We start from the raw sequence: 24852 nt of genomic DNA, 5'->3' as shown, positions 1-24852 counted from the left end.
CCCTACTAAACTATATAATTAATCTTTCTTGAAAGCTTAGCGCGTTGGCTAGGAGAATAATGGTGTTATTAAATCCGTTATCGATCGCGATCTAGAAAGTTCCCAAAATTTAGTTGTGGGGTCTAATTGTCTTTACCTAAGTACGAACAGACCTGAATGGATATAGGAACTAATTAATTAACATGGCTGGGTGTGGGGTTATGAGAGATCTAATATTTTAAGCAACCCTAATTAGTAGTCCGTAAATGCAATAATTCAAGTTGAAACCATACATAGTTAGTGGGTTGCTTGTAAGAGTCAACTTATAACTTAAAAACTTTTTCCACCTTTTAACGGGTACATGGTATATTTTCTTGAATTCACAAATAAAGATCCATCAGGAAAAGATGAGACTTATCTATCATTATGGTGATGAGAGCTGTTGATAAATCCTTCTCGTAACTCTTTTAATTTCACGCAAAATCCAGTTTCTGGTATATTGTAGAAACATTAGCAATTAAGTTAGAAAGAGAAAACATGCATCGTAAAAAGAATAGAGAAGATGTGTCAATGAGGATGCCAAATCCTCGAGTTACACTGCTGGCTTCTATTGAATCCTTGTCCATACCACTTGTAAGTACATTTTTCCTTCCACCCAAATTATAACATGTCCAACCATAACATTTTCTAGAGTTAATTGTTCCCCCTTTATTTTTTCTGTTCTCGGGAGGGGCAGGTGCAGGAAGTCGTCTTCTTGGCGGACTACCAGTGCACCAAATGCCAGCAGAGGGTGGCTGAAGTCATGTCAAAGATGAACAATAAGTTCTTCCATCCATTTACTGTAATTAATAGATATATTAACCCCCAAAACCATATATGCTCTTGAAAGAAGCTTAGCTTGTACAGTTGTAGTTACAACGTCATGGCATGCTCAATTATCTCTTAACTTAGCTATGTTAGGCTCTTTAATCATTGTTGTAGCTCATCATATGTATTCCATGCCCCCTTATTCATATCTAGCTACTGACTATGGTACACAACTATCATTGTTCACATATCACATGTGGATTGGTGGATTTCTCATAGTTGGTGCTGCTGCGCATGCTGCCATTTTTATGGTAAGAGATTATGATCCAACTACTCGGTACAATGATCTATTAGATCGTGTCCTTAAGCATCGTGATGCAATCATATCCCATCTCAACTGAGCATCTATATTTCTAGGCTTTTTGGGTAAGTTCTTCCATCCATTTACTGTAATTAGGAGTGTTCATGATTTGGTTAAAAATCAAATTGAACTTTCAATTAAATCAAATCGATTAAAAAAATCGATATTTGGTTAGGTTTGATTTGGATTGGTTATAAATTTTAAAAATGGATATTTATGTGGTTTGATTTTGGGTTTACTCTAAAATAACCAAACTGAATCGATAAAAAATTTCTTATCTTTCTATCCATCTATCCATCCATCTATATATATATGGATGGATAGATGGATAGAAAGATAAGAAATTTTTTATCAATTCAGTTTGGTTATTTTAGAGTAAACCAAAATCAAACCACATAAATATTCATTTTTTAAATTTGTTACATTTTAAATTTTAATCATGAATTTAAATTTAGCCATAATACTTTTAGTCATATGTCTCCATCTAATTGTCAATACATTATGAGATTCAAAATGATTTTGGCAGTTGTGAATTTTCTTTTTGGTTCCTATTGAGAAAAAAAATTATTTGTTCCCCTTCAAAGGAATTTATCATATGATTCTCTTATATGTAGTTTCTAATTATTTTTTTTGTAGAAGCGTTCATATGATTTTATTTGTGACTTTGCTTAAATATAACACTGAATTAACATTTTAGTTTTAATGGTGAGGTACAACACTTGATTGACAGCTCATATGTTGAGTTGGATTTGTTTTTTTTTTTTTAAATTTCAATTTTTATAATTAGCTAAAGTTTTCAACTGTAAGAATCGAATCAAAATGAATTAAACCAATAATAATCAAATCGAAGGTTATTTTTTTGTGTTGGTTAGATTTGATTTTAGAAATTTAAAAATCGATTAAACTTATCTGGTTATGATTTTTACCAATAACCAATCCAAATCGACCTTAACTGTAATTAATAGATATATTAACCCTCCTCCCCCCTCTCTAAAAAAAATATACATGCTCTTGAACAGGGGCAGAGCCACCTTATATTTAGAGATTCATCCGAACCTCCTTCAACAAATTTTTTTACTATTTATATATAATTAAAACTTATATATATATATATATATATATATATATATATATATATAATTGATGTTGAATCTCCTTTAACTAATTCATGTTGTTAAAATTTTCAGGATCCAAAAAAAATAAAAAATCACTCCGGCACTGCTCTTGAAAGAGCTTAGCTTGTACAGTTAAACTTACATATTTCTGATTGGTCACAGTCATAGTCATAGTCACAGTCACGTACTTGTGTTCTTTTCTTACTCACTCCGTTTCATAATAAATGAATTGTTGGAGTATTTTTAATGTTTCAAAATAAGTGAATTATTAAATTTTTTTTTAAATTTATCCTTGAGGATTTGACAACCAAGGGGTCCATCAACTAAAAAGGAATAAAATAAAAATGATTTGTACTATTCAAGGGTAAAAATAGAAAACTATGTTAAATTTATATTTTTGATTCTTTTTCTTAATTTATGTGCCAAAATTCAATAATTCATTTACTATGAAACGGAGGGAGTATTGTTCTAGCATTTAGCCGGGAAGAGATCTAGTTTCCTTAGCTACCTTCAGTATTGGGTGCAAATTGATGATCCATCATTTTAAGCTTTTTGTGGTGAAATGGTGAAATAGCGTAAGAGACTTTTGTATTATTCAGAATTGTTATCCTGGTTCCTATGCTTTACGAAATTTTATCTAAACCTCTAAACCTGTTCAAAACAAGTATTTAAAGTCCCCATTTTAGACACTGCCAGGCAATTCGTCTAAATAAATCTATGTGAAATTATGGGCTTAGCGGGTAGTACATTCACCGTTTGTTGACGACCAGTCACTATTCATACAACTTGCTTTGTTGGACCACTGGGCACTGGGTTTGCATTGGATTTCAATTACCATTGCTTTCAGGAAATTAATCACTCTTTTGGCACAAAGTGATGTCATATGCCCATTTGTCTTCAAGAAATTTCTACCCTTTTCCCTTCAATTGGTTTGGAAAATTTATCCAATAATTTCCCATTTGAAGTGAAAATGACTAGTCCTATGCATATATGTGCAGCCATATAAATAACCAATTCACTAATAGTGGTGCGAGTTCTAAGCCTTACCTTACTAATTTAATTAGTTTGACAAATGATCCCTTTTCTTGCTGCCACGATTACTTTAAATGGAAAAGAGCAAACCATATTTATGTACCATCAAAAATAGTTTAAATATATCGATAGTTGTACTTTTGATTCAAATATAACTATTTCATTTCATTATATTGTTATGCCAATTTATCATTATTTTAACGTTTGATTCAAATATAACTATTTCATTATATTCTTATGCCAATTTACCATTATTTTAATGGTCAAACACGACAAGCTTAGAAATAAATAATCCAATCATTCTCAATTTTAAATACTCGATTCATTTTACAAACCACACATTTTAACCCACCCAAACCCATTCTCTGCACTTCGGAAAGGGTTAAATGGATGAGTTTGTAAAGTGAATCACGTATTTAAAATTAGGAATGTGCTATTTATTTTTAAAATCGCCATGTGTCTTGCCATTAAATATAAGGGATAAATCAACATAAAAATATAATGAGAGAGGTGTATTTAGACCAAAAGCGTAATAAAAATGATATATTTAGATCGAAAGTATAAAAAGAAATATAATGAAATTATTTTTGATAATACGAGCCCTTTCTCGTATTTTAAAATTAGAACTTGCTGTCATATCAAGCTCAGATTGATGGTATATTTAAGCATAATTTTCAGTGTTTTTAATATTTAACTATGAGAGAGTGAATTGCAGGAGAAACAAAAGCTATATTGGTAAGTGTGGTGGAGAAGAAGGTGACTCTGACATGTGAATATTCAAACGAACAAGCTTCAATCTGTCGAAGATTTATTTTCCTCATGCACTTCTTCCACTCTTCTTGCACCACATGATTGACACTCAATTCTCTACTTTTTGTTACCTCTTAATTCTCTACTTTTTGTTACCTCATATGTTTATTTAAAAAAAAAATTGTACCTTATTTCTGACTCCTTTACGTGCAAATTAATAAAAGAATTAAATCTTTGTACTTTTTTATTATGTCTCCGAGATTTTATGAGCTGATTTTCTTTGTCGCTTGCCTCAAAAATCTTTTGCAATTAAATATTTTTTATGTTTAATTGGTTAGAATTATTTTCTCTAAGAATATTATGTCTTTAAAAGAACAAGAAAATGACCTCCCTTATGAAATTAAGAAAAATAAGTTTCATAAATAATTTTTCATACTGATTGTCATTTTTGTAGAATTCTCAAGCTTAATGGAGAGAATCAACTTATGTTATTAATGATTAAGAAGTCGAGTACATGCTTTTTCTTATAAGAGTTGGATACAATGTAGTTGTAAAGTTCTAGACCGGTTACAAGAATATTAACTATAGTTATCTTTATAAGTAGATGTCTATTGCCATTACAATACTAAGATAGACTAACTACAATTACCTTACATTCCTCATATTCTCTATCTCTAAATGCCGATCACATTTGTGATCATGATCATGTTGATCATTATCTTTAGCTTGATCAATATCATCAACACTTTCCCTCAAACTAGTGAGTGGTAGTTCACTCATTCCTAGCTTGCTTCTGACACATACAAACACCTGTTTTGACAGGGCCTTGGTATGAATGTCAGCTAGCTGGTCTTGTGACTTGATAGACTAAGTAAGCAACTGTCCTCGGATACTTTTACTCTAACAAAGTGATAATTCATTTCCATATGTTTTGTTTTGGCATGCATAATCGGATTTACTGTCATGTATAGAGCACTCAAATTATCATAATACAGTATAGGAATTGTCTTAAGATATACTCCAATATCATGAAGCAAGTAAAGAATCCATGTCATCTCAGCTGTAGCACAAGCTAAAGTTCCATATTCCACTTTAACACTAGATTTTGCCATTGTTATTTGCTTTTTAGAGGTCCAATAAATACAATTTGTCCTAAGTAAATATTGTAGCAAGTGGTTGATCTTCTAGTTGTAGTACAGCCTCCCCAGATCTTGCCATTGTTGTCTACTTCTTAGAGGTCCACAAAATACAATTTGCTCCTAAGTAGATGTTGTAGCCTATGGTTGATCTCCTAGTTGTAGTACAACCTCCCCAGTTAGCATCCGGATAAACATACAACTAGCAGGGTGAGTGTGATATAATTTTGAGTTCATGATGCAGTGTATCTTTGATGTACCTGAGCATCCTCTTAACTCCTTAAAGATGTTCATTATTTGGACTTTGCATAAACTAACTAACTAGATTTACAACATGAGTGATGTCAGGTTTACTGAGTGTCAAATACTAAAGACTTCCTATAATCCTCCTATACATGGTTGTATCAACAAGACCACTAGCAACCTCATTTAAATCATGCTTCTGTGCAAGTGGTGTATTTATTGCCTTTGCTTGTGTCATCTCAGTTTTCTCAAGTAAATCAGCAACATATTTCCCCCTGACTCATGTGAAGGCCACCTAGGAAATACTTGACCTCAATACCTAGAAAGAAATATAAAGGACCAAGATGTTTCATTGCAAATTCATTTCCAAGTTTAGAATCCACCTTTCAGACATGTTTTTGATAATTTCCTATGATAATATATCATTTACATACAACAACAGTAGAATAGTGCCTCTATGATTATGTAAAGTAAATTGGGGGGGGGGGGGGTCTTCCTTCATATAAACAAATCCAAGTGAAGTAAATACATACTAAATCCGTCAAATCAAGATCTAGGTGACTGTTTAAGATCATACAAGGCCTTCTTTAACAGACACACAAGATTTGGATACATAAAGTCAATGAATCTTGGAGCTTGACTCATGTAGACTTCTTCCTGCAGATTACCATGTAGAAATGTATTTTTGACATCAAGTTGTCTAATTTTCCAATTTGAGGCAACAACTACTGACACCACTCTAATAGTTATAGCCTTAACTACAAGGTTGAAGGTTTTTTCAAAATCTATCCCTTCAAGATGAGAGAAACCCTTAGTAACAAGCCTTGCTTTTTACCTATCAACTGCTCTATTTGCCTGCAATTTAGTATTAAATACTCATTTGGATCCAACCAAGTTTATACCTGCATATTTTGATACTAATATCCAGGTCTTGTTGCTGTGCAAAATGTTTATCTCATCCTGCATCACTATGAACCAATATGGTGATTTCAGTGCCTTATTTATTGACTTGGTTCCTTCATGGTTTCTTTTGCTTGCAACAAGAGATAGATGAGGTAAAACAACTGATTTAGCCTTATTTATAGTGATCATGTGATGTTTATGTGGTGTTGGTGATGTTTGAGCTATACCATCTAGTAAAGATGTTACAACTATTTCTGAAGTATTTACCGCAGATGTTACAACAGCATTAATAGGCTGGTTCAGCATTGAGTTATTTTGAGAGATCAACAGGTAGTTATAACCATTGTGAATTAGTCACTGAATTAATGCAGGATTTGTTAGACTCAAAAATAATTTGTGTTGGCTTAACATTTAAGATGTCTTCAGTGGACTCATCTACAAACATGGAACTAGGATCACTCTCATTATTGATACAAGATGAATTGACTTTACTCTTTTGTCCATTCTTTTGGGATATATGCTTCAAGGACCACACCTAAGGGATTCAAGACATGATCATTCTAGAAAAGAAAGTACGTGATTGGAGATAACTTGGAGCGCGGTAATAGCTACATTTGATGATATCTTCTGAGGGAATAATGAGCAACATTGCAGTTGGATAATAACTTGGGCCACGGGTTAGCATAGGTACCAATATAAGGCCACTCTACTATTGAATTTAAATTTTTGGATCACTTTTAAGCCCAATTAGTATTTAGAGTCACTTTTTGGCCCAGTTGTAATAAATGGCCTTGGCCTATAAATAGCTGTGACTCTCTTCATTTCAGGGTAGATGATTTTGAATGTAAGTTTACACATGAGAGTGTTATTGAAGCTTGTTTGGAGCTTTATTTGATTGTAAGAAATGTGGGTTGCTCAGGATTTCATTCCCTTGAGGTCTACGTAGGAGGTTAGTGCTTTGATAATTGATAGGAAGATCGTTGGGTTTAACATACTCTTTAGTTGTCCTCTCTTTATCATTTTGTGTCAATCTATTTATCCATTTTCATTTTCTATCTTATTTTCTTTGTTTTAGTGTTTTCCTTTATTTTATGTTTCTTTCATCTTCGTAGTTTTCCTCTCTTATTATTTGGTATCAGAGACGAACTTGATTTCGTTCCTACAAAGTCAATCTTGGGTCTATTTGTGTTAAAAAAAATTTAAAATCACAAAAAAAATTTACTATAATTTTGAGTCTTTGATTTTATTGTTTTCTTGTGTTTTTAGTGTTAGATTATTGTTCCCTAATTTTGACACCTAATTTTTGCCTTCACCACTAAGTTTAAATTTGAGTCTTTTCGATTTTAAATAAAATTACAATATTTATTTTATCTGGACAAAAACTATCCAAAATATTTATCTACGTAATTTTTCATTTTAAGTAGCGATCATATATTTTCTTATATAAGAAATCGTATAATTTTCTTACTTAAATAATTATTTTATGAAAATCATATTTTAACCAACGGTTATCTTGAAAATTAATTCGAATGGAAAAAACTTGATTTAAATATAATTTGCTCACAAAAATAATTCATTTTAAAAAATATGTGTTTGATTTTATTAAATCAAGAAACTCGAAATTAAATTGGTTATTAATTCACATTGAATAACAATTCAATTTGAGTCAATTTATTAAATTTTGGCCACAATTAAAATCAATTGGCCATAATTGCAAATGACCAATTGATTTTCAACGTGCCTGAAATTCAAATGGAGTTTACTTAATCCTAATCAAATTTACCATTACCCGAATAACCTAAATTGCTAACCCATCTAAATCCCTAATTCTCCTAACCAGCCCAAGACCAATGTTAACAACCAAACCAGTCCACTTCCCGAACCCAACATCCCTGACCCTATTTGGCCCATCCCCTTTTTCTGTTTTTCTTGACCCGATCCACTCCTTTCCATCTCAAACAATACACCAATCAAAAGAATACTCCAGTATTAACAAAAGCAACATCAACATCAACAACCAACAACCCAGCTTCAGCAATAACGCCGACAACAACAGCAAACTCAGCGAACCCGCGACCAACCCGACCCGATCCAGATGTACAACCCGACACCAACAATGATTTCAATGCAACAACTTTGGCAAATTTGAACCGCGGCAACAAGCAAAATCAATCCCAAACCAAAAATTTAAACTACAAAATTTGAATTTGTACTAATTAGTACGATTTTGTACACTTCCACGTCACCCTATCCTTATCCCTCAGCTATATTCCAAAATTACCCTCAATTTGTTGGTTCCCACATCAACGGGCGTCATAGAATTGATCCCTATCCATTTCTAATACTTCTACTATTTTTGTTGAAAAGGGGAGAGATCAGATAACATAAACCCTCCAAAGCGTGGGATTTTGCTATTGGAGAAGATTTCAATGCTAAGAAATTCTTTAAGATAAGACTCATTTGCGCTCGAAATTTTAAACTAAGGAATCAAGTTTGTTTTCCTGTGATGGTGCGAAGAAAACCCGACGACGCTCATTTGTCCCGTTTGCTTCCCCATAAAAGATAAACAAATATTTCTCATTAATATACTAGCTTTTCTTTTTCTTCGCGTTAATAGCATTTTTTCATCCGTAATCGTAGTTATGGTGAAATCATTTGCTATAGAATTTAGGATTTATTATTTTGATATAGCTTTAATGGTTTGAATCTCACACTAGGTGAGAGTGGAAATGGAATAATTGATGAGGTAACGAAGATCACACTTTAAACTTGTGTCATCGCCTGCAGGTGACAATTTCAATCCATATTTATAAAAAGAATCTATTTAATTCATATTTAGTTAATTGGATCACTCATATGGGTAAATATGAATTTCAACTCATTTTAAAAGTTCATATACAAAATGGATAAAATATAGGTACCCATTTAAACACAGAGATCACCCACTTATGCTTAAAGTTTCAATTTTTTTTTCTAGTTTCTTTTCTTCTTTTTTTTTTCTTTCTTTTTTCCTTTGATTTATTTTTTTTTCTTTTTTATTTTTTTACTCATTCCTTATAATTTCTTTTTTTCTTTCTCATTTTTTCATCTATTTTTTTATTTCTTTTTCTTTGTATTCTTTTTTTTCGCTTTCCCCTTTCTTGTTCTTATTTCATCATTCGTATTCGCTTGAGACCTACATGAGTTAATAAATATAAGCTTCTAATTATCCCATTTAGCCTATATAATTCATAACATCTCTTATCAATTAAATATAATCCATAGTCTCACTCCTTTATTATTATTTGTTTCTATCTTTTATTTCTTTTTTTTTTTGTTTTTTCTTTCTTTTTTCCTTTAATTTACTTTTTTTTCCTTTTTCATTTTTTCCACTTATTTTTAACTCGTTTCTTACACTTTCTTTCTTCTTTTTCATCATTTTTTTCCTTTTCAATTTTATTTCTTTGCATTCTTTTTTTTTTTGTATTTTCGTTCCCCCCTTTTCATTCTTGGTTCGTCATTTTTGTCATTTTTCTTATTTTTTTATATTCTTTTCCTCATTTTTTTTTTTGTCATTGCATTTTATATTTTTTACTTTAAATTTATTTGTATCATACTATATATTTCAAATAAATTTATTATTTGTATTTGAATAATTTAGTTGTCAATATGTGCAACTTATCATTTGTATTTATATACTAATAAATATATGAATTAAAATCAACATGGATTGTGGTGCAGTGGATGGGGCTGCTCCACTCTTAACCAGAGGTCGAGGGTACGACCCTGGTTATGGAGAAAACTCTTTTGGGAGCGCTGCCACCTTAATGGGCCCTGCAACGCGCAATTCGGATTAGTCGGGGCTCCAATGCAGGCACCGAAAATCGGATGAAAAACCAAAAAAAAGTATATGAATTAATTATATTTTTTTGAGATTAAATTATATATGACTGAGGATCCACATAGCCCTCGAATTATAATTGTTGGGTGAATATAAATCAATATGCGCTTATGGTATTTTCATTATCATAAAAAAAAGAAGGAAACCAAAAATGGAAAAAAAAAATTAGAAAGAGAGGTAGAAGTTAGAGATAGAAGAGAGAAAAAAGCTTAAATAAAGAATTGAAGAAAAAAAATACAAAAAAAATCAAAAGAAAAAATAATGAAAAAGGAGAAAAGGAAAAAAGAAAAAAGATGATGGTGAAAACAAATATATTGAGTGGTTACAATATTTTAGTCACCATCCATAATTTGTACTCTACTTAACCATCTTCGAAAATAAAAAAAAATATAAAACATAAAATACAACCAAAAAGGAAAAAAATGAGAAAGAAGTAAAAACAAAAAAATAAAAAATAGAAAAAAAGGAGACTAAAAAAAAAATAAAAAAAATAAAAAAGAAAGAGAAACAAAGGGTAGAGGGTAGAGATAGAAGAGAGAGAAAAAAAAGAAATGACGAAAAAATAAAAAAATAAAAAAAAAGAAAATTAGAGGCTACATATAGAAGAGAGACAAAAAAAACTAAAAAGAAAAAACTAAAAAAAAAAGAAATGGAAAAAAAATCAAGTTGATATGATATAGAAGTTTTAAGTTTTTAATTTAGGAGTTAAATGGGTTGAAATCATTTTTACCCAATCCATATTTGACCAAATTCATATTTACCCATATTTATATGGGCGGATTGCAATCCAAACCATTTTTGCTCGATCCATATTTAACCTGTCCAAATCCAATTCAATTCGCCCGTTTGCCACCCCTAATCGCCTGGTTGATGTTTACAATTTGTCTGTTTGTTTCTTCTTTTTTTCCTTTATCTGAAGCTGTGTTGGTTAAGTTTGTTTTTATTATACATTGGATAGTGAATCCAGTTCACTTAATTTCTGGAATTTGGTTTGAACCTGTAGGCCTATTTGAAGATTTTGTGATTTCGCTTAGTGTATAGCTCATTTAACAGTTGATGCGTTGGTATTTGGTAGTGTTTTGAAGTCATCCAGGCAACTTTTAAACATTTTCTAGTGCCTAATCTGCTCATGTTTAGTGTATAGCTCAAGTTTGTATATTGAGCTTGAGAGTATTTTCTCTTTCTTTTAAATGTCTTGCACTATTGGAATTTGTTGTACTCTTTTCTTTTGAGTTCAAATTTCATGTTATCACGGATTTGAAGTATCATCAGGTTTTCTCTTCTATGACATGATAGGGCAATAAGTTGTTCACGTTTGGTTCCTTCCTTGTCATATTCTAATTCAAATATATCATGATGAGTCCATGTTAAATTAGTTTTTCTTATTTTCCTTAGTTGCATTTAAGCGTTTTAGATTATCATTCTATGAGAATGCCTTGGTTTAAATTACGTCTCATATTCTGCTTCACATAATGCCTTCAACAGTAAACTATTGCATGATATGTGGTCTAATGTCTAGCCTTAGTTTTAGAAATTGTGCTCTCAAATTAAATTGTCTTACTATTTGAATTTATTTCATCAACTTGGAGTTGAATTTGTTTCTAATCCCCTTTTTATTTCTTATGTATGAACTGACCGAGCCGAGTATATTTAGACTCCCCTCCCCCTCACATCTATCAACCTCGAGTCAACATTTGCCAAAGTCGCCAAAAAGACTGATTTGCAGCAGTATACATCAAATATACAGCAGTATACAAGTGATATACAATGAAAGATGAGAAGAAAAACAAATATGCAGGTTTTGGAAGATAATATATGGGTTTTACACAATGTATACACAAAAAACGTAGTAAAAGGAGGCTGATATACAATTTGTATACAGCTGATATACATAACTGAAAATGGGCCAAAGTCCCCTAAAAATAGGCCCTAGGGCTGACCAGATTTTGGATGGGCTAGAGAGGGGTCCAAATCTCTACTGTTCTTTCTTTATTTGCTTGTAGTTAAATTAATTATTTATTTATAATTTAGTTTAATCTAGTTGAATCCTCGAGGAGCAAATTACATTGAAATTATTCATTTATATTTTTATTTAATATTTTAATTTTTAATTTCTCTATTTTAGGCAAAGTTAGGCTCGAAGAATAACTTGGGGATCTACTTATATCCTCTCATAATTATCATCGACTCAAAATTCACATTTAAGAAGTTGGGTTAATTATTTAATTCAAAGTCTTAATCCGGATAAATTTATTCAAGTTAGAGTTATTATGAAACTTTGATGTTTAGTTTATTTTATTACTTAGAATAAATTAAATGAAATAGATTCTATTTGTTGAAACAAGATTTTTAAATAAAATCAAGATTTTTAATAAGATTTTTTAAAGTAACTTAAACAATTTTCAAAATTAGCCAAACAAGTTTAATCCGTCGGAAGCCACACTTTGTGGATTTTCAAAAGTGCCTAACACCTTTTTTCGAATTTATTTGAATCCTTACCTAGACTCTGGTTATTTTAAATAAAAGGCTTTCTTTCAAAAATTATCCTTTTAAATGGTTTCTTAATTTTCCTAAAATTAAGTGACAACTCTATTTTTTCTAAAAAAATATTTTTTCAATCAATTAAATAGAATTTTCAATCAATTAAATAGACTTCTTTTTCGCCACGAAGTTATAGAATATTTTTGAATTTTCGAAAATGAATCGTAAAACCTTACACTATTAGAGTCTAAATCTCGAACTTGAGCTTAATCGGAGAATCTACCATTGTTGAGGAGCTCGAGTTTGAAGATTGAAAGTGAGTGTTAAAATCTAGAATTTTTGGTTAAGAATTTAAGTATAATGATGTTTGGAATGTGATTAGAAGGTGGAAAAGAACTTGGATTCAAAATTTCATCGCATTCTGAGAAAGGGTTGAAGAGTTAGAATTTTTTGAGTTCTTGAGGAGATTCAAATCTTCATATTGAATTTTCTTCAAAAAGTTGGTGTTTGATCCTCAAAAGTGAAGAAAAAAGTGTGAAAAAGTGTTGGTACAAAGCACCTTTTGAAGATTCTAAGGAATATTCCAAAGAGAGGACAAAAGGGAACTATTTGGGAAGTACATGGTACAAGTGCAAGCTGTCTCGGACGGGTGAGCTATGCTGGAACTGCCCTTGATCTGCTGTAGTAGATCCGGTGCATGTCAAACAAGTAGGTTGACACTCTCCTGCGTCCAGCTTGCTCCAAGGATTGCGTCCAGTCTGCTCCCACATGTCAAAACAGTCATCGTTGTTCTTGGTTTGCGCCCAAGTTGCGCCAAGGTTGCCTACACACTTCCAATGCACCTTAAGTGTAATAACCCGATTTACGAGTCACGATGACACCTGATTTACCCCATCAGTAGGTAAGCTAAACCGTAACCCGAAGCTAAACGCAATGGGTTAACTTGGTGGACAACGCCCAATCATAGGCATAAATGGACAACACACTTATAAATAATTAAAGAGTTCTAAATAAATAAAGCAGTCAATACAAGATACCATCCCAGGAATTGGTAGAGCCAGTACAATAGTATCTAATAATACAACTTAAAGACTTTGAATAGTCAACAATATTTTTCTCGATAACAACAGACTGAATATCTAAAGATAGAAAGAAATAGGTGACTCCAACTCCAAGAGCTCACCCTATCTCCGAATAATCAACATAACACGATCAACGACGATAAATAGTACTCAAATCTGCACCAAAAATGTATAAAAGTGTAGTATGAGTACCAAAACAATGGATACTCAGTAGGCATCATTGGCCGATTGAGCTAAATCATGATATAAGTATGATTAGATGCAAGATAACATAACTAAGTTAAGGTACAGAAATAAACCCGAATCATCTCCCATACTGCTGTAAAAAATAAGTAATTTAATCGAAATATCAATATAACATAAGGCGTTAACACATGCCAACATCGTCATATCAATATAAGTAAATAAATCAAAATTATAACGCATCACACAAGCAATCTCAAACTAAAAAATTAGCTCCCATATGCCAATTGGTGCGAAATTTAAATAACTCATCACAGATTTCCACATGCTTGGAGAGTACACTCAAAGATAGAATAAAGTAACCATTCATCGCTTATAAATAGCCTACTCATTATTTATCCATCATTCAATAATTTATCATTAATCGGTCATTTACCAACATATGACAATGTAACGACATTCCATAATATTACTATTATTTAACAACCTTATCATCGTTACTCACTAGTCACCATTTATTAGCCAACCATATCTTATCAACTAATCCATTTGATTACAAGTCATCATATAACCTATAATCATCATTTAACAATTATGCACCACATATCTAGTAGTCACCATTTATTAGACAACCATCATTTATCAACTAACATCATTTATTAACTGATCATCATTTACCAACTAATCCTCATTGTTCAACTAGTCAATGTTTGTCACTTAAACAACATCCTCCACTAATCCTTAGTTATCACTAATCATCAATTATACCACCTTATAATCATTTACCACTTTCGAACTATAATCGACATTCCTAATCTCAATATGTTACCCAAATATATATATATATATATATGTATGTATGTATATATATGTATGATAGCCATACATAGGGTATAATCGGACTTGAATTGATAGATGTACGCATAGGCATATCAATATAATTATCTCCCGACCTTGTCGGTTATTAATATATCATCATAATTATCTCCTGCCCTTGTAAGGTATCAATATATCATCATAATCATCCTCCGGACTTGTCGAGTATCAATAAATCATCATAATCATCCTCTGAACTTGTCGGGTATCAATATTTCATCATAACCATCCTCTATCCTTGCAGGGTATCAATATAGTTATAATCGTAATATCCAAACTCAAACTGGTAGCCACATCATCATAGTCGGTGGCAAAATCAATAGCATAAGTGATCATACAATCAAGCATCATGATTCCAAACATAATTAATAGCATAACTTTCCATATAATCTATAAGCATGGCATCTAACATAATTTATGGCATAATTGCTAATATCATCAATAGGAATGTTTTCTAGCATGATTACTTGCATAATTTCTTAGCATGATCATAATTATAACCAATACCATGAGAAATGACTTATCAACAGTATATTCAATAGATCATCATTAGCATAAAAGATAGTTTATCATTTGAATTGTCAATAGTTATCCAAGTATGAATTCTAGCACATTCATAGAAAAAGCCATAGCATATCCTATAACTTACCATAACATGGTCAATAGCTTATCATATTATAACTACAAGCTAACAATTAGTGTATGGTCATTACTTCCAATGTCATTATCACCAAAATCAATTACCATGATTCCTCAATATTACCTCAAGAAGGGCATTATCTAGGTATTCAACAAACGTTAGAGGGTTTCAAGAGAACTAATCATCAATCTTAACTTAAGATGGGTCAAAGAGCCCACTTCTAAATTCTCGAAATACACTCTTGATCAAATTCTACCCCGGACTACGCTTAAGGTATCGATATCCACCCTTAGATGTATAGCAAGACACAATTAGCCCTAAGGTAAAGATTCTTCTTAAGCACTTTAAGTAAGTTAAATGGAAACCAAAGCAACCTTCATTAGTGTAAGAAGCTAAGGCCAATATTACCCTAAGCATGAGTGACTAATGCATTTTTACTCAATATTGAGTGATCTAAGACATTCTCATGCTAAACATGATAAATGAAGTCCAATTCACCTAAAGCATAAGAAAATTAGCTAAGTGTTCATCTCTACGATTTCAATATGGCCTAAATGGTCCTACTAACCCAAGTGTTGCATTTCATCAATCCAACACCTAAAACCCATTTCGAATCTAACACAATATCATAAGAATTCTATGAAATAGCTCAATCTAACAAGAGAGATAACTAACCTACCTCGACGCCGAAGAACGGTCAACTAACTGCTAAACCACCACTTTTCCCTTCCGACAACCTCATCAAGATGCCAAGCTATAATAAATATATTCTACTCATAAATACTAGAATAAAGATACGCATAATGCACCATTGGGCTTCGGGTCCAAAAATCGCATCCAAACCCCTATACGGGCCACTCATAAAAATTGCATTTTCAAAACCAACCCAACATAATATCAAGCTCAAGGAATCATTACCCTAAAAAATTAGGTCTAAAATCAAGACCTAAAGGTTTTGGAGTTTCGAGTAATAAATCAAGAAATTTCACCAAGAAAAGGATGAATTATTACCTCAGATCGAAAGATAATTGCGAAATTAAATGTTACTCTAGCTTCCCAATCACCAACAAGCTTTAATTGTAAGTTCTCATACTCTTTAGGGTTTTCATCTCTCAAGAAAGTGATGAAGAATGTCAAAAATCATGGAAAAGGGGTCCTTTTATACCTAATCTAGGTACTTAGGAGTCACTATCAAAACTTCAAGATTGGCGAATGTGACATCTCATTTCTGCCACCCGAGTCGCTATCCCAAAACCTCTTTGCAATTACAGTATCTCTTCTACTCGAGAGAGTCATGATTGTGGTTCAAAGGGTCGCTATCGCGGAGCACCAACTGACAATAATGGACTTGGAATTTCCAAGTCCCCGCCAAGCCCTCAGGATTCATCCAAAATTTCGTATACGCAAACGAACTATGTAACCACACCAAATTTGATGTTTTAGAATTAATGGCCCAATAAGATTGTCCATCCAAGGTTGTTCTGACCAAATGTGGGTTCCACATCTATATTTTAATTTCTCAACTTTTCGATCAATAGGTCAAAATATGCCTTGGTGCCTCGAGACCCGATCAAAGGTCTACCTAGCCTACAATAGATATTTCGGAGCTGCTGGCATAGTTAGAATTTGCATATGGGATCATTTTACTAAAGTTTCCACCCGGTGGCCATTTGGAACCAGCTAAGTCTTCTAAATAGGGAATTGACTCTAAAAACCAAATGAACTGCTCGGTGACCGAGTCGTCGGTCCTAGTAAGTCATAAATGACTTGGGGCAGCTATAGAAAAGCTCTAATGGAAAAAATAAGCAGAAATATGGAAAATAACCTGAAGGATCATTACAACATCCACTACTTAAGGAACTTTCGTCCCCAAAAGTTAAGGATTAAGATATACCTGAAGTCTCGAACAAGTGAGGATACTAGGTCCGCATTTCTCTCTCAATCTCCCAAGTGGCCTCCTCTATTGGGTGGTTCCTCCACGAACCTTAACTACATAAATCTCTTTAGTGCACAATCACTTCACATCACTAGCCAAAATTAGCACCGATATCTCTACAAAGGTCAAACACTCATCCAACTGGACTGAGTCCCATATAAGCGCATGCGATGGATTAGGAATATATCGCCGTAACACAGAAACATGGAAAACTGGATGGATGATAGGAAAATACAGAGGCAAAGCTATCTCATAAGCCACCTCACTAATTGTGCGAAGAATTTCAAAAGGTCCAATATATCTAGGACTGAAGTTGCCTTTTTTTTTCAAACCTCATCACACCCTTGATGGGCGATACATGGAGAATATAACCAGCTCTAAATCTTAAAGAATGAAGCCTACGACCTACATAGGCCATTTGTCTACTCTGAGCCGCTCTCAACTTATCCTGAATCACCCTAACTCTATCCAAAGACTCTTAAAGCAAATTAGTACCACGGGGCCTAACCTCAGAAGTATCAAACCATCCAATCGGAGAATGACATCTCCTACCATACAAATCCTTAAAAGGCACTATCGTAATACTCTAATGATAGTTGTTATTATATGCTAACTTTCACAAGGATAAGTGCTGCTCCCACTAGCCTCTAAAATCTATAACACAGGCTCGTAGCATATCCTCAAGTACCTGAATAGTTTGCTCGGACTGGCCATCGGTTCGTGGATGAAAAGTTATGATAAAATCCACCAGAGTACCCTACTTCTCCTAAAACGCTTTCCAAAATCTCAAAGTGAACACGGAACCAAGGTCCAAAATAATAGAAATAGGCACCCCATGTAAACAAACTGTCTCCCCAACATAGTTATGAGCTAACCTCTCGACGTTGAAGGACATCTTAATAGGAAGGAATTGTGTTGACTTGGTCGAATGATCTACAATGACCCAAATACGATCCAAACCACGAGAAGTGCGAGGCAACCCACTAACAAAATCTATGGAAATCCACTCCCATTTCTTCTTGGGAATGGGCAACCTCTGAGTCAAATTACCTGGTCGCTGCTGCTTGGCCTTTACTGCTAACAATGTAGACAACAAGCTACAAAGTCAACCACATCTATCTTCATACCACAGCACCAATAATGCTGTCTCAAATATCTACATCTTGGCTATGTCGGGATGAATGGAATATCTAGAGTTGTGAGCCTTATGCAAAAATAACTAAATCAAGTCATCTATCCTTGAAACACAAATAGAGTGACTAAATATCAAAACACCCTCAAAATATATGGTGACCCTCTCGGATTCTCACTCAACACCTGATCATAGGGAAAACGCTTGCTATCTTCAAACTTACAATTTCAAATCTGCTTAAATAGCAAGGACCTCACCTCCACATTGGCTAAAATCCTCCTAGGGTCTAAAATATCAAGGAGATCTATATCAAGTTTTCTAAGGAATAAATATCCCATGCCAACGACCTTTGGGAAATTGAAATACAAGCCAAGATACCCGTACTCATTGCCTTATGGCTCAAGGCAGTTGCTACCATATTTACCTTGCCCGGATGATACAAGATGGAAATATTATAATCCTTTAGCAACTCTATCCATCTACATTATCTAGAATTTTGCTTTCTCTGGGTCATAAGATGCTGAAGACTGCGATGATTTGTGAAAATCTCACAATGCCCACCTTAAAGATAATGCCTCCAAATCTTATGCATGAAAACTAGCGCTACAACCTTCAAATCATGAGTGGGGCAGTTACGCTTGTGCACCTTAAGATGTCTAAAAGCATAAGCAATGACAAGACCCTGCTGCATTAATACACAACCCAAACTAACACCAAAAGCATCATAAAACATGGTGAATCCCTCACTCTCAATAAGAAGAGCTAAAACAGGAACTAAATTGAGAAAATCCTTGAGCTTTCCTAAGCTTGACTCATACTCCTCGGACCATCAAAAATGAACCTCCTTTCGGGTAAATCTGATCATAGGCGCAGACATAGTAGCAAAACCCTCGATGAATCACCTATAATAATCGGCCAAACTAATGAAGCTTCGAATCTCAATTGGAGATGTAGGTCTAGGCTAATCATGAATTGCCTCAGTCTTATTAGGGTCAATGATAATCCCATACTTAGACACCACATGTCCAAGGAATGTCACCAACTTAAGCCAAAACTCACACTTTTAGAACTTAAGCATATGATCTCTCAAGGCCTGGAGCATAATTCTTAAATGCTGCACATGCTCCCCTCTACTCCTTGAATGCACAAAAATGTCATTAATAAACATATTCATGAAAGAATCTATATAAGGCCTGAATATGTAATTTATTAAATCTATAAACGTGGCTGGGGCATTAGTCAACCCCAATGACATCACTAAGAACTCAGAATGCCCATAACGGGTTCTAAAAGCTGTCTTTGGGATATCCCCAACTCGAATCCTCAACTGATGGTAATCAGATCTCAAATTAATTTTAGAAAACACTATCACACCTTGAAGCTGGTCAAATAAATAATCAATACGACGCATAGGATAATGGTTCTTCACCGTCACCTTATTAAGCTGCCTTAATCAATACACATACGTATGAAGCCATCTTTGTTTTTCAAAAACAATATAGGATCTCCCCAAGAAGACACACTCGGTCTAATAAAACCCTTACCAAGAAGGTCCTAAAGCCAAGAATTTAGCTCCTTAAGCTCGGCTGGAGCCATACGATAAAGTGCCATATAATAGTTTGGGTGCCAGGCTTGTCGACAATAGCAAACTTAATCTCACAGACATAGAGGAATACCAGGCAGGTTCATAGAGAACATATTAGGAAACTCACAAACTACAGTAACAGAGTCAAGCGATGGACCCTCCATACTAGTTTCACAAATATAAGCTAGATACGAATCACAACTTCTCAAAATTAGACTCATAACACAAACATAAGAAATAACCCCTATCGGCTTGTGGCTAACTGCTCCCTGCCACATGACTAGGGGTACGCTGGGCATGACAAAGGTAACGGTCTTGGAAAAATAATCCATGACCACACGATAATGGGTTAACAAGTCCATGCCCAAATCACATCTAAATCCACCCTATCCAAAATAATAAGGTCAGCATAAGTATCAAAATTGCTAGCCATCATAACACATGATCTGAAAACTCGATCTACTACTAAAGAATCACCCACAAGAGTAGATATGAAAAGTGGCACAGATAATAAATCATAAGACAACTCCAATCATGGTGTAAAATAAGTAAATATAGAAAAAAGTGGATCCTAAATAAAATAAGGTAAGGGCTGACTCGTGGCACATCAAAATCATACCTGTAACTATAGCATATGAAGTCATAGCCTCGGCTCTAGAAGATACTACAAATAATTAATCACGCCCGCCATCTGGCTGGGCACCTGACCGACTTTCCATCCTACTTTTCTGAGAACCTTCTCGAGTACCCTAGAAACCAATCTTGCAACTATAAGAACCATAATGCTGAGGGATTAGCTGCTCTAGTAAGGGGAACACTCTAAGATAAAGAACCAATCATACCACGGCTAGGTCAATCTCATAAATAGTGACTAGGATCTTCATAAGTATAACATAAGACACAAGCTGAACTAGAATATATAGATTTGGTTAAATAGAGTTACCACCACGACTACAATAAGTAGAAGATGAACCTCTCAAAGAATGACCACTGCCCTTATCAGGGGGATCACTAGCACTATACTGGCCTCTATTAATAATCTAAATCACTACCTAAATAAGTCAACTGGCTGACTTTAAGACTGATAGGATAGATATGGAGGATACCTGCTCTAAGAACTACTATCTATAGGTTGGGAACTACAACGACACTTATTGAATCTTTTCTAAAACCTAGGCCCCTTATCACAACCCTCATGATCCTCACGGTGCATCTCCTTCATCACCCGATCATAATCTGACACCTTAACAAAAGACTTACCTACAATAACTAAACTCTGAGTAGACATAAAAATAGGGAGTCTCAACCCTGTAACAAAGCAATGGACTCTCTCATACTCAGTATACAAAGTAGAAGTCACTTGTCTAGCCAACTCATAAAAATGAGCCTCATACTCTACAACTATTATAGAGTCCTGCTCTAATCTAGAAAATTGATCCCTTAAATAATCTCTAACTCCAAAAATATATCATAGAACTGAGCCCAAGTAGAAGAAGAAGATCCAGCTGGTCTAGAATCCATAAATCCTCTCCACCAATGTCGAGCAGCCAAATCCAACTAAAATATGGTGTAATCCTTGAGTCTCAATAAGGACCAAATTATAGAGCCTATCCTTTCAAGAAATTAGGAACTGATATGCATCCTCGCCTGGAGCACCAAAAAACCTAGGTAGAGCCAATCTTAAAAATCTACCCAACATCTTCTGCTTCTCAGGCTAATAAAATGTCAACACCAAAGGAACCTTAAATCTGAGCCACCACTATAGACTGCACCTCTGCCTCAGTACCACTCTGATCCGTAGACTGTGCACCATCAGACGACATACTACCAACAATCCTCAAAAGCTGAATCTGTGAATCTTTGATTACTATAGATGAAATAAACCACGGTGGAGCCTGGGTTAGTCCTTGGACCACCGCTGGCTGGGGTAAAAGAATCTCTGGCTCAGGAGTAAGAATAGTACTCAGGGAAAGTGGCCTATCCTGGCCCCTAACTGGGAATACGTCACACAACTATCCACTGATGAGTGGTAAATTTACCATTCATTGATGCCTAAATTTGAGCACACTACTTTGATTAAATGGTGTTAATATGATGAATTTGTCATTTGAATGCAGTAATTCTTATATTTTACAAGTATATAGTGATGGGAAAAAAAGAAATAAAGTGAATTAAAAAGAGATAAAAAGGAAAAAGTTAGTGAAAAAGTTGGAAAAGCATGAGCAGGAACTAACCCTCAGTTATTGAGATCACGGTTTGAGGGGCGCGATCGTGATAAGTCAAAAATAGTTAAATTGGTGATCGTGATAGGCTCATCACGATAATGGAATCCGTGATCACGATCAATGGCTGGTGATCATGAAGGCGCGAAAAATAGCCTAGGGATAGATATGTAATTTCTCACAGCTTGTTCCAATTCTCTATAGGGAAAAAACCCTTTCACTTTTGGGATATCACCAACTAGAATTTAAGTTTTTATCTTTGTAAAACTCTACTAAACGGGGAAAGATTCTTGTAGTTAATTTTTCATGGATTTTAGCTAAAATTGAAATTGGATTTGAGAATATCCTTACTTTTCCTCTTCAATGGAAACATTGAATGATCATTTTTGTATATTTCTTTCTTAACTTCATGAGTAGCTAAACGTCTATCTTGGGGTTATGTTGGAATTGGGTGAAAATATGTGTGGGTTTTGATTATTAATTTAGATTCTTGGTTAATGATGTTGTGTTTCACCAATACTTGCTTGTTGAGTGGGAATTTATGGGTGAAAAACCCAAATTCCCAAAATCTCACGCCATCCTTGAAAGAGGAATATGAGTATGCCTTTAGATCCTATATCATCCTTGAAAAAGAGATATGGGTAATAAGGTATTAGTGAACAATAGTTAAATATTAGCTTATTCTTTTACATTGTCTTAAAAACAAGGATGGATTGTGAATTTTCTATGTCTTGGGCATTTTCCTAGAAATAGGGATGCCTAATTGAGGTTTTGGGTGGATTTATTTTCCACACCATGATGTATCCTAAAGGGTCCATGGGTGATATTTTTGGTGTTTGGATGAAAAACTAGCATCAAAACCCCTAACCTAGCCTACGCATATAGTTATTAACTAGAATTTGCATTTGTTTATCATGATCCCATACATTATTTGCCCCTAGGAAAACATAATTCCAAGATTCTTCTGCTATTGGAATCTTATCTATATTTGTTATTCTTAATTGGTAGTTCAAGTATATTTTGTTAAACAACCTTCTAAACCATACCCCCCAATTTTAATTTATATCTTTTATTTCATTTACATTACGGGTATATCTTTAGTAGCTTTCGACACCCATAGGATTTGAATACTAATTCCACTCCTCGAGGATTCGACCCCAACTCAAGTTAGGTTATTTATTTGACAACGATCGCCTTGCCCAAAAATCATAGAATAGGTTGAGTGTGATCAAATTGGTGCCATTACCAAGTGAAACTTAGTTTTCGCTTGTGCGGTGTTATTAGTAGCTTCGAGTTTACCCATAATGGTTGTTATCTATTTTTGTTGTCTTTCTGTTTTCTGTTAGGTGATTTCAATAGTGTCCATGACACAATGAGTAATCATGCAAGTAACGCCGGGACCTTTAATGGCCTCCTTGATGATGAGGAGCAACTCTATAAAGTTGGATATGCATGTGCTATTCGTATCCCACCTAAATCAATAGAACAGGGTATTTTACATCATAAGTGTTATGTTTCACATGATTCAAATGAAAGGTCTCTTTCGGTATTAAGCTCACGAAGACCCAAATTTGTACTTGAAAAATTTTCTGGAAGTGTGTGCCCCTTTCAACAATTCTCACATCTCACAAGAATCCAAATGGTTGCACCTCTTTTTATTTTCTCTAATGGGTGAGGCAGTGTTGTGTCTATGATCTCTTCTCTTCGGGTCTATCACATTATGGGACAAACTTTTCGATGCTTTCTTAGATCGATATTTCCCACCATCAAAGATGTTGTAATAGCTTGATGAAGTCATAAACTTTTGTCTATCAAATAATGAGCCTCTATATGAGGTATGAGAGAGAGTTAATGGGAAGCTTTTGAAATGCCCAACGACGAGGTTCTGAAGAAGATCCTTCTCTAAATCTTCTATTAGGATTTCGATCAACTAAACAAAATCGTGGTGGATAATGCGGCCACGTGTCGTTTATGAAGTTGTCATATAGCATAGATTCAAACTTACTTAAGGAGGTCATAAAGCAAAATATGGGGTGGCATACTCGGGATACCAAGGTAGCCAAAGGGTCCCCTCCCACCTCCTATATTGATAAAGAGCAAAGGAAGAAAGATGAAAAGAGGGAGGAAAACATGGAAAACATAATGACACAATTAGAACTCTTTACGAAGCATGCGATGGGTACACATACAAAAATGGTAAATGTGTGGCATCCAAGGGATATGATTAAGAAGTGGCTAAGAGGATTTATAAAGAAATTAGATAATTGGCTAACTATTCAGGGGGTTCCTACCCAGCCTACCAAAGACAAGGTGGGAACCAAGGTTGGACCGATTATGAAAGAGAACGGGAATGACATGATAGGGATAAAGATCATGATTGAAGGGACAAGGAAAAGAAATATGATAGATATGTTCCCCCCATGACCGAGTAAGGAGTAAAGAGATAAATCTCGTTGATCCCAAAAATTCAAGACCGAGGATATGTTAGCAAGAATATTGATGAGAGTGG

General features: G+C 34.0%; 1 protein-coding gene across 4 annotated transcripts; it reads left to right on the top strand.

Annotated features, from left to right (window-relative positions):
• The first annotated feature begins 199 nt into the window (after positions 1–199).
• Positions 200–4267, top strand: LOC107869705. 4 transcript variants are annotated; one of them, XM_016716180.2, is made up of 4 exons: positions 213–612; positions 716–778; positions 1105–1123; positions 4013–4267. In XM_016716180.2, exons 1-4 carry the CDS (start codon positions 517–519, stop codon positions 4144–4146), a joined length of 312 nt encoding a protein of 103 aa, XP_016571666.1. In that variant the 5' UTR covers positions 213–516; the 3' UTR covers positions 4147–4267. The 4 variants fall into 4 exon arrangements, 1 of the variants encoding a protein (XP_016571666.1); XR_007055158.1 differs by having other exon boundaries at positions 242–612; positions 722–1212; positions 4010–4174; XR_001673910.2 differs by having other exon boundaries at positions 276–612; positions 716–1212; positions 4010–4174.
• Positions 4268–24852: the final 20585 nt, after the last annotated feature.

Source organism: Capsicum annuum, chromosome 4 (genome assembly GCF_002878395.1).
Source record: "Capsicum annuum cultivar UCD-10X-F1 chromosome 4, UCD10Xv1.1, whole genome shotgun sequence".
Taxonomy (NCBI): Eukaryota; Viridiplantae; Streptophyta; class Magnoliopsida; order Solanales; family Solanaceae; genus Capsicum; species Capsicum annuum.
Note: the sequence above shows the minus strand (reverse complement) of the source record. Positions and strands in the feature narration are given on the sequence as shown.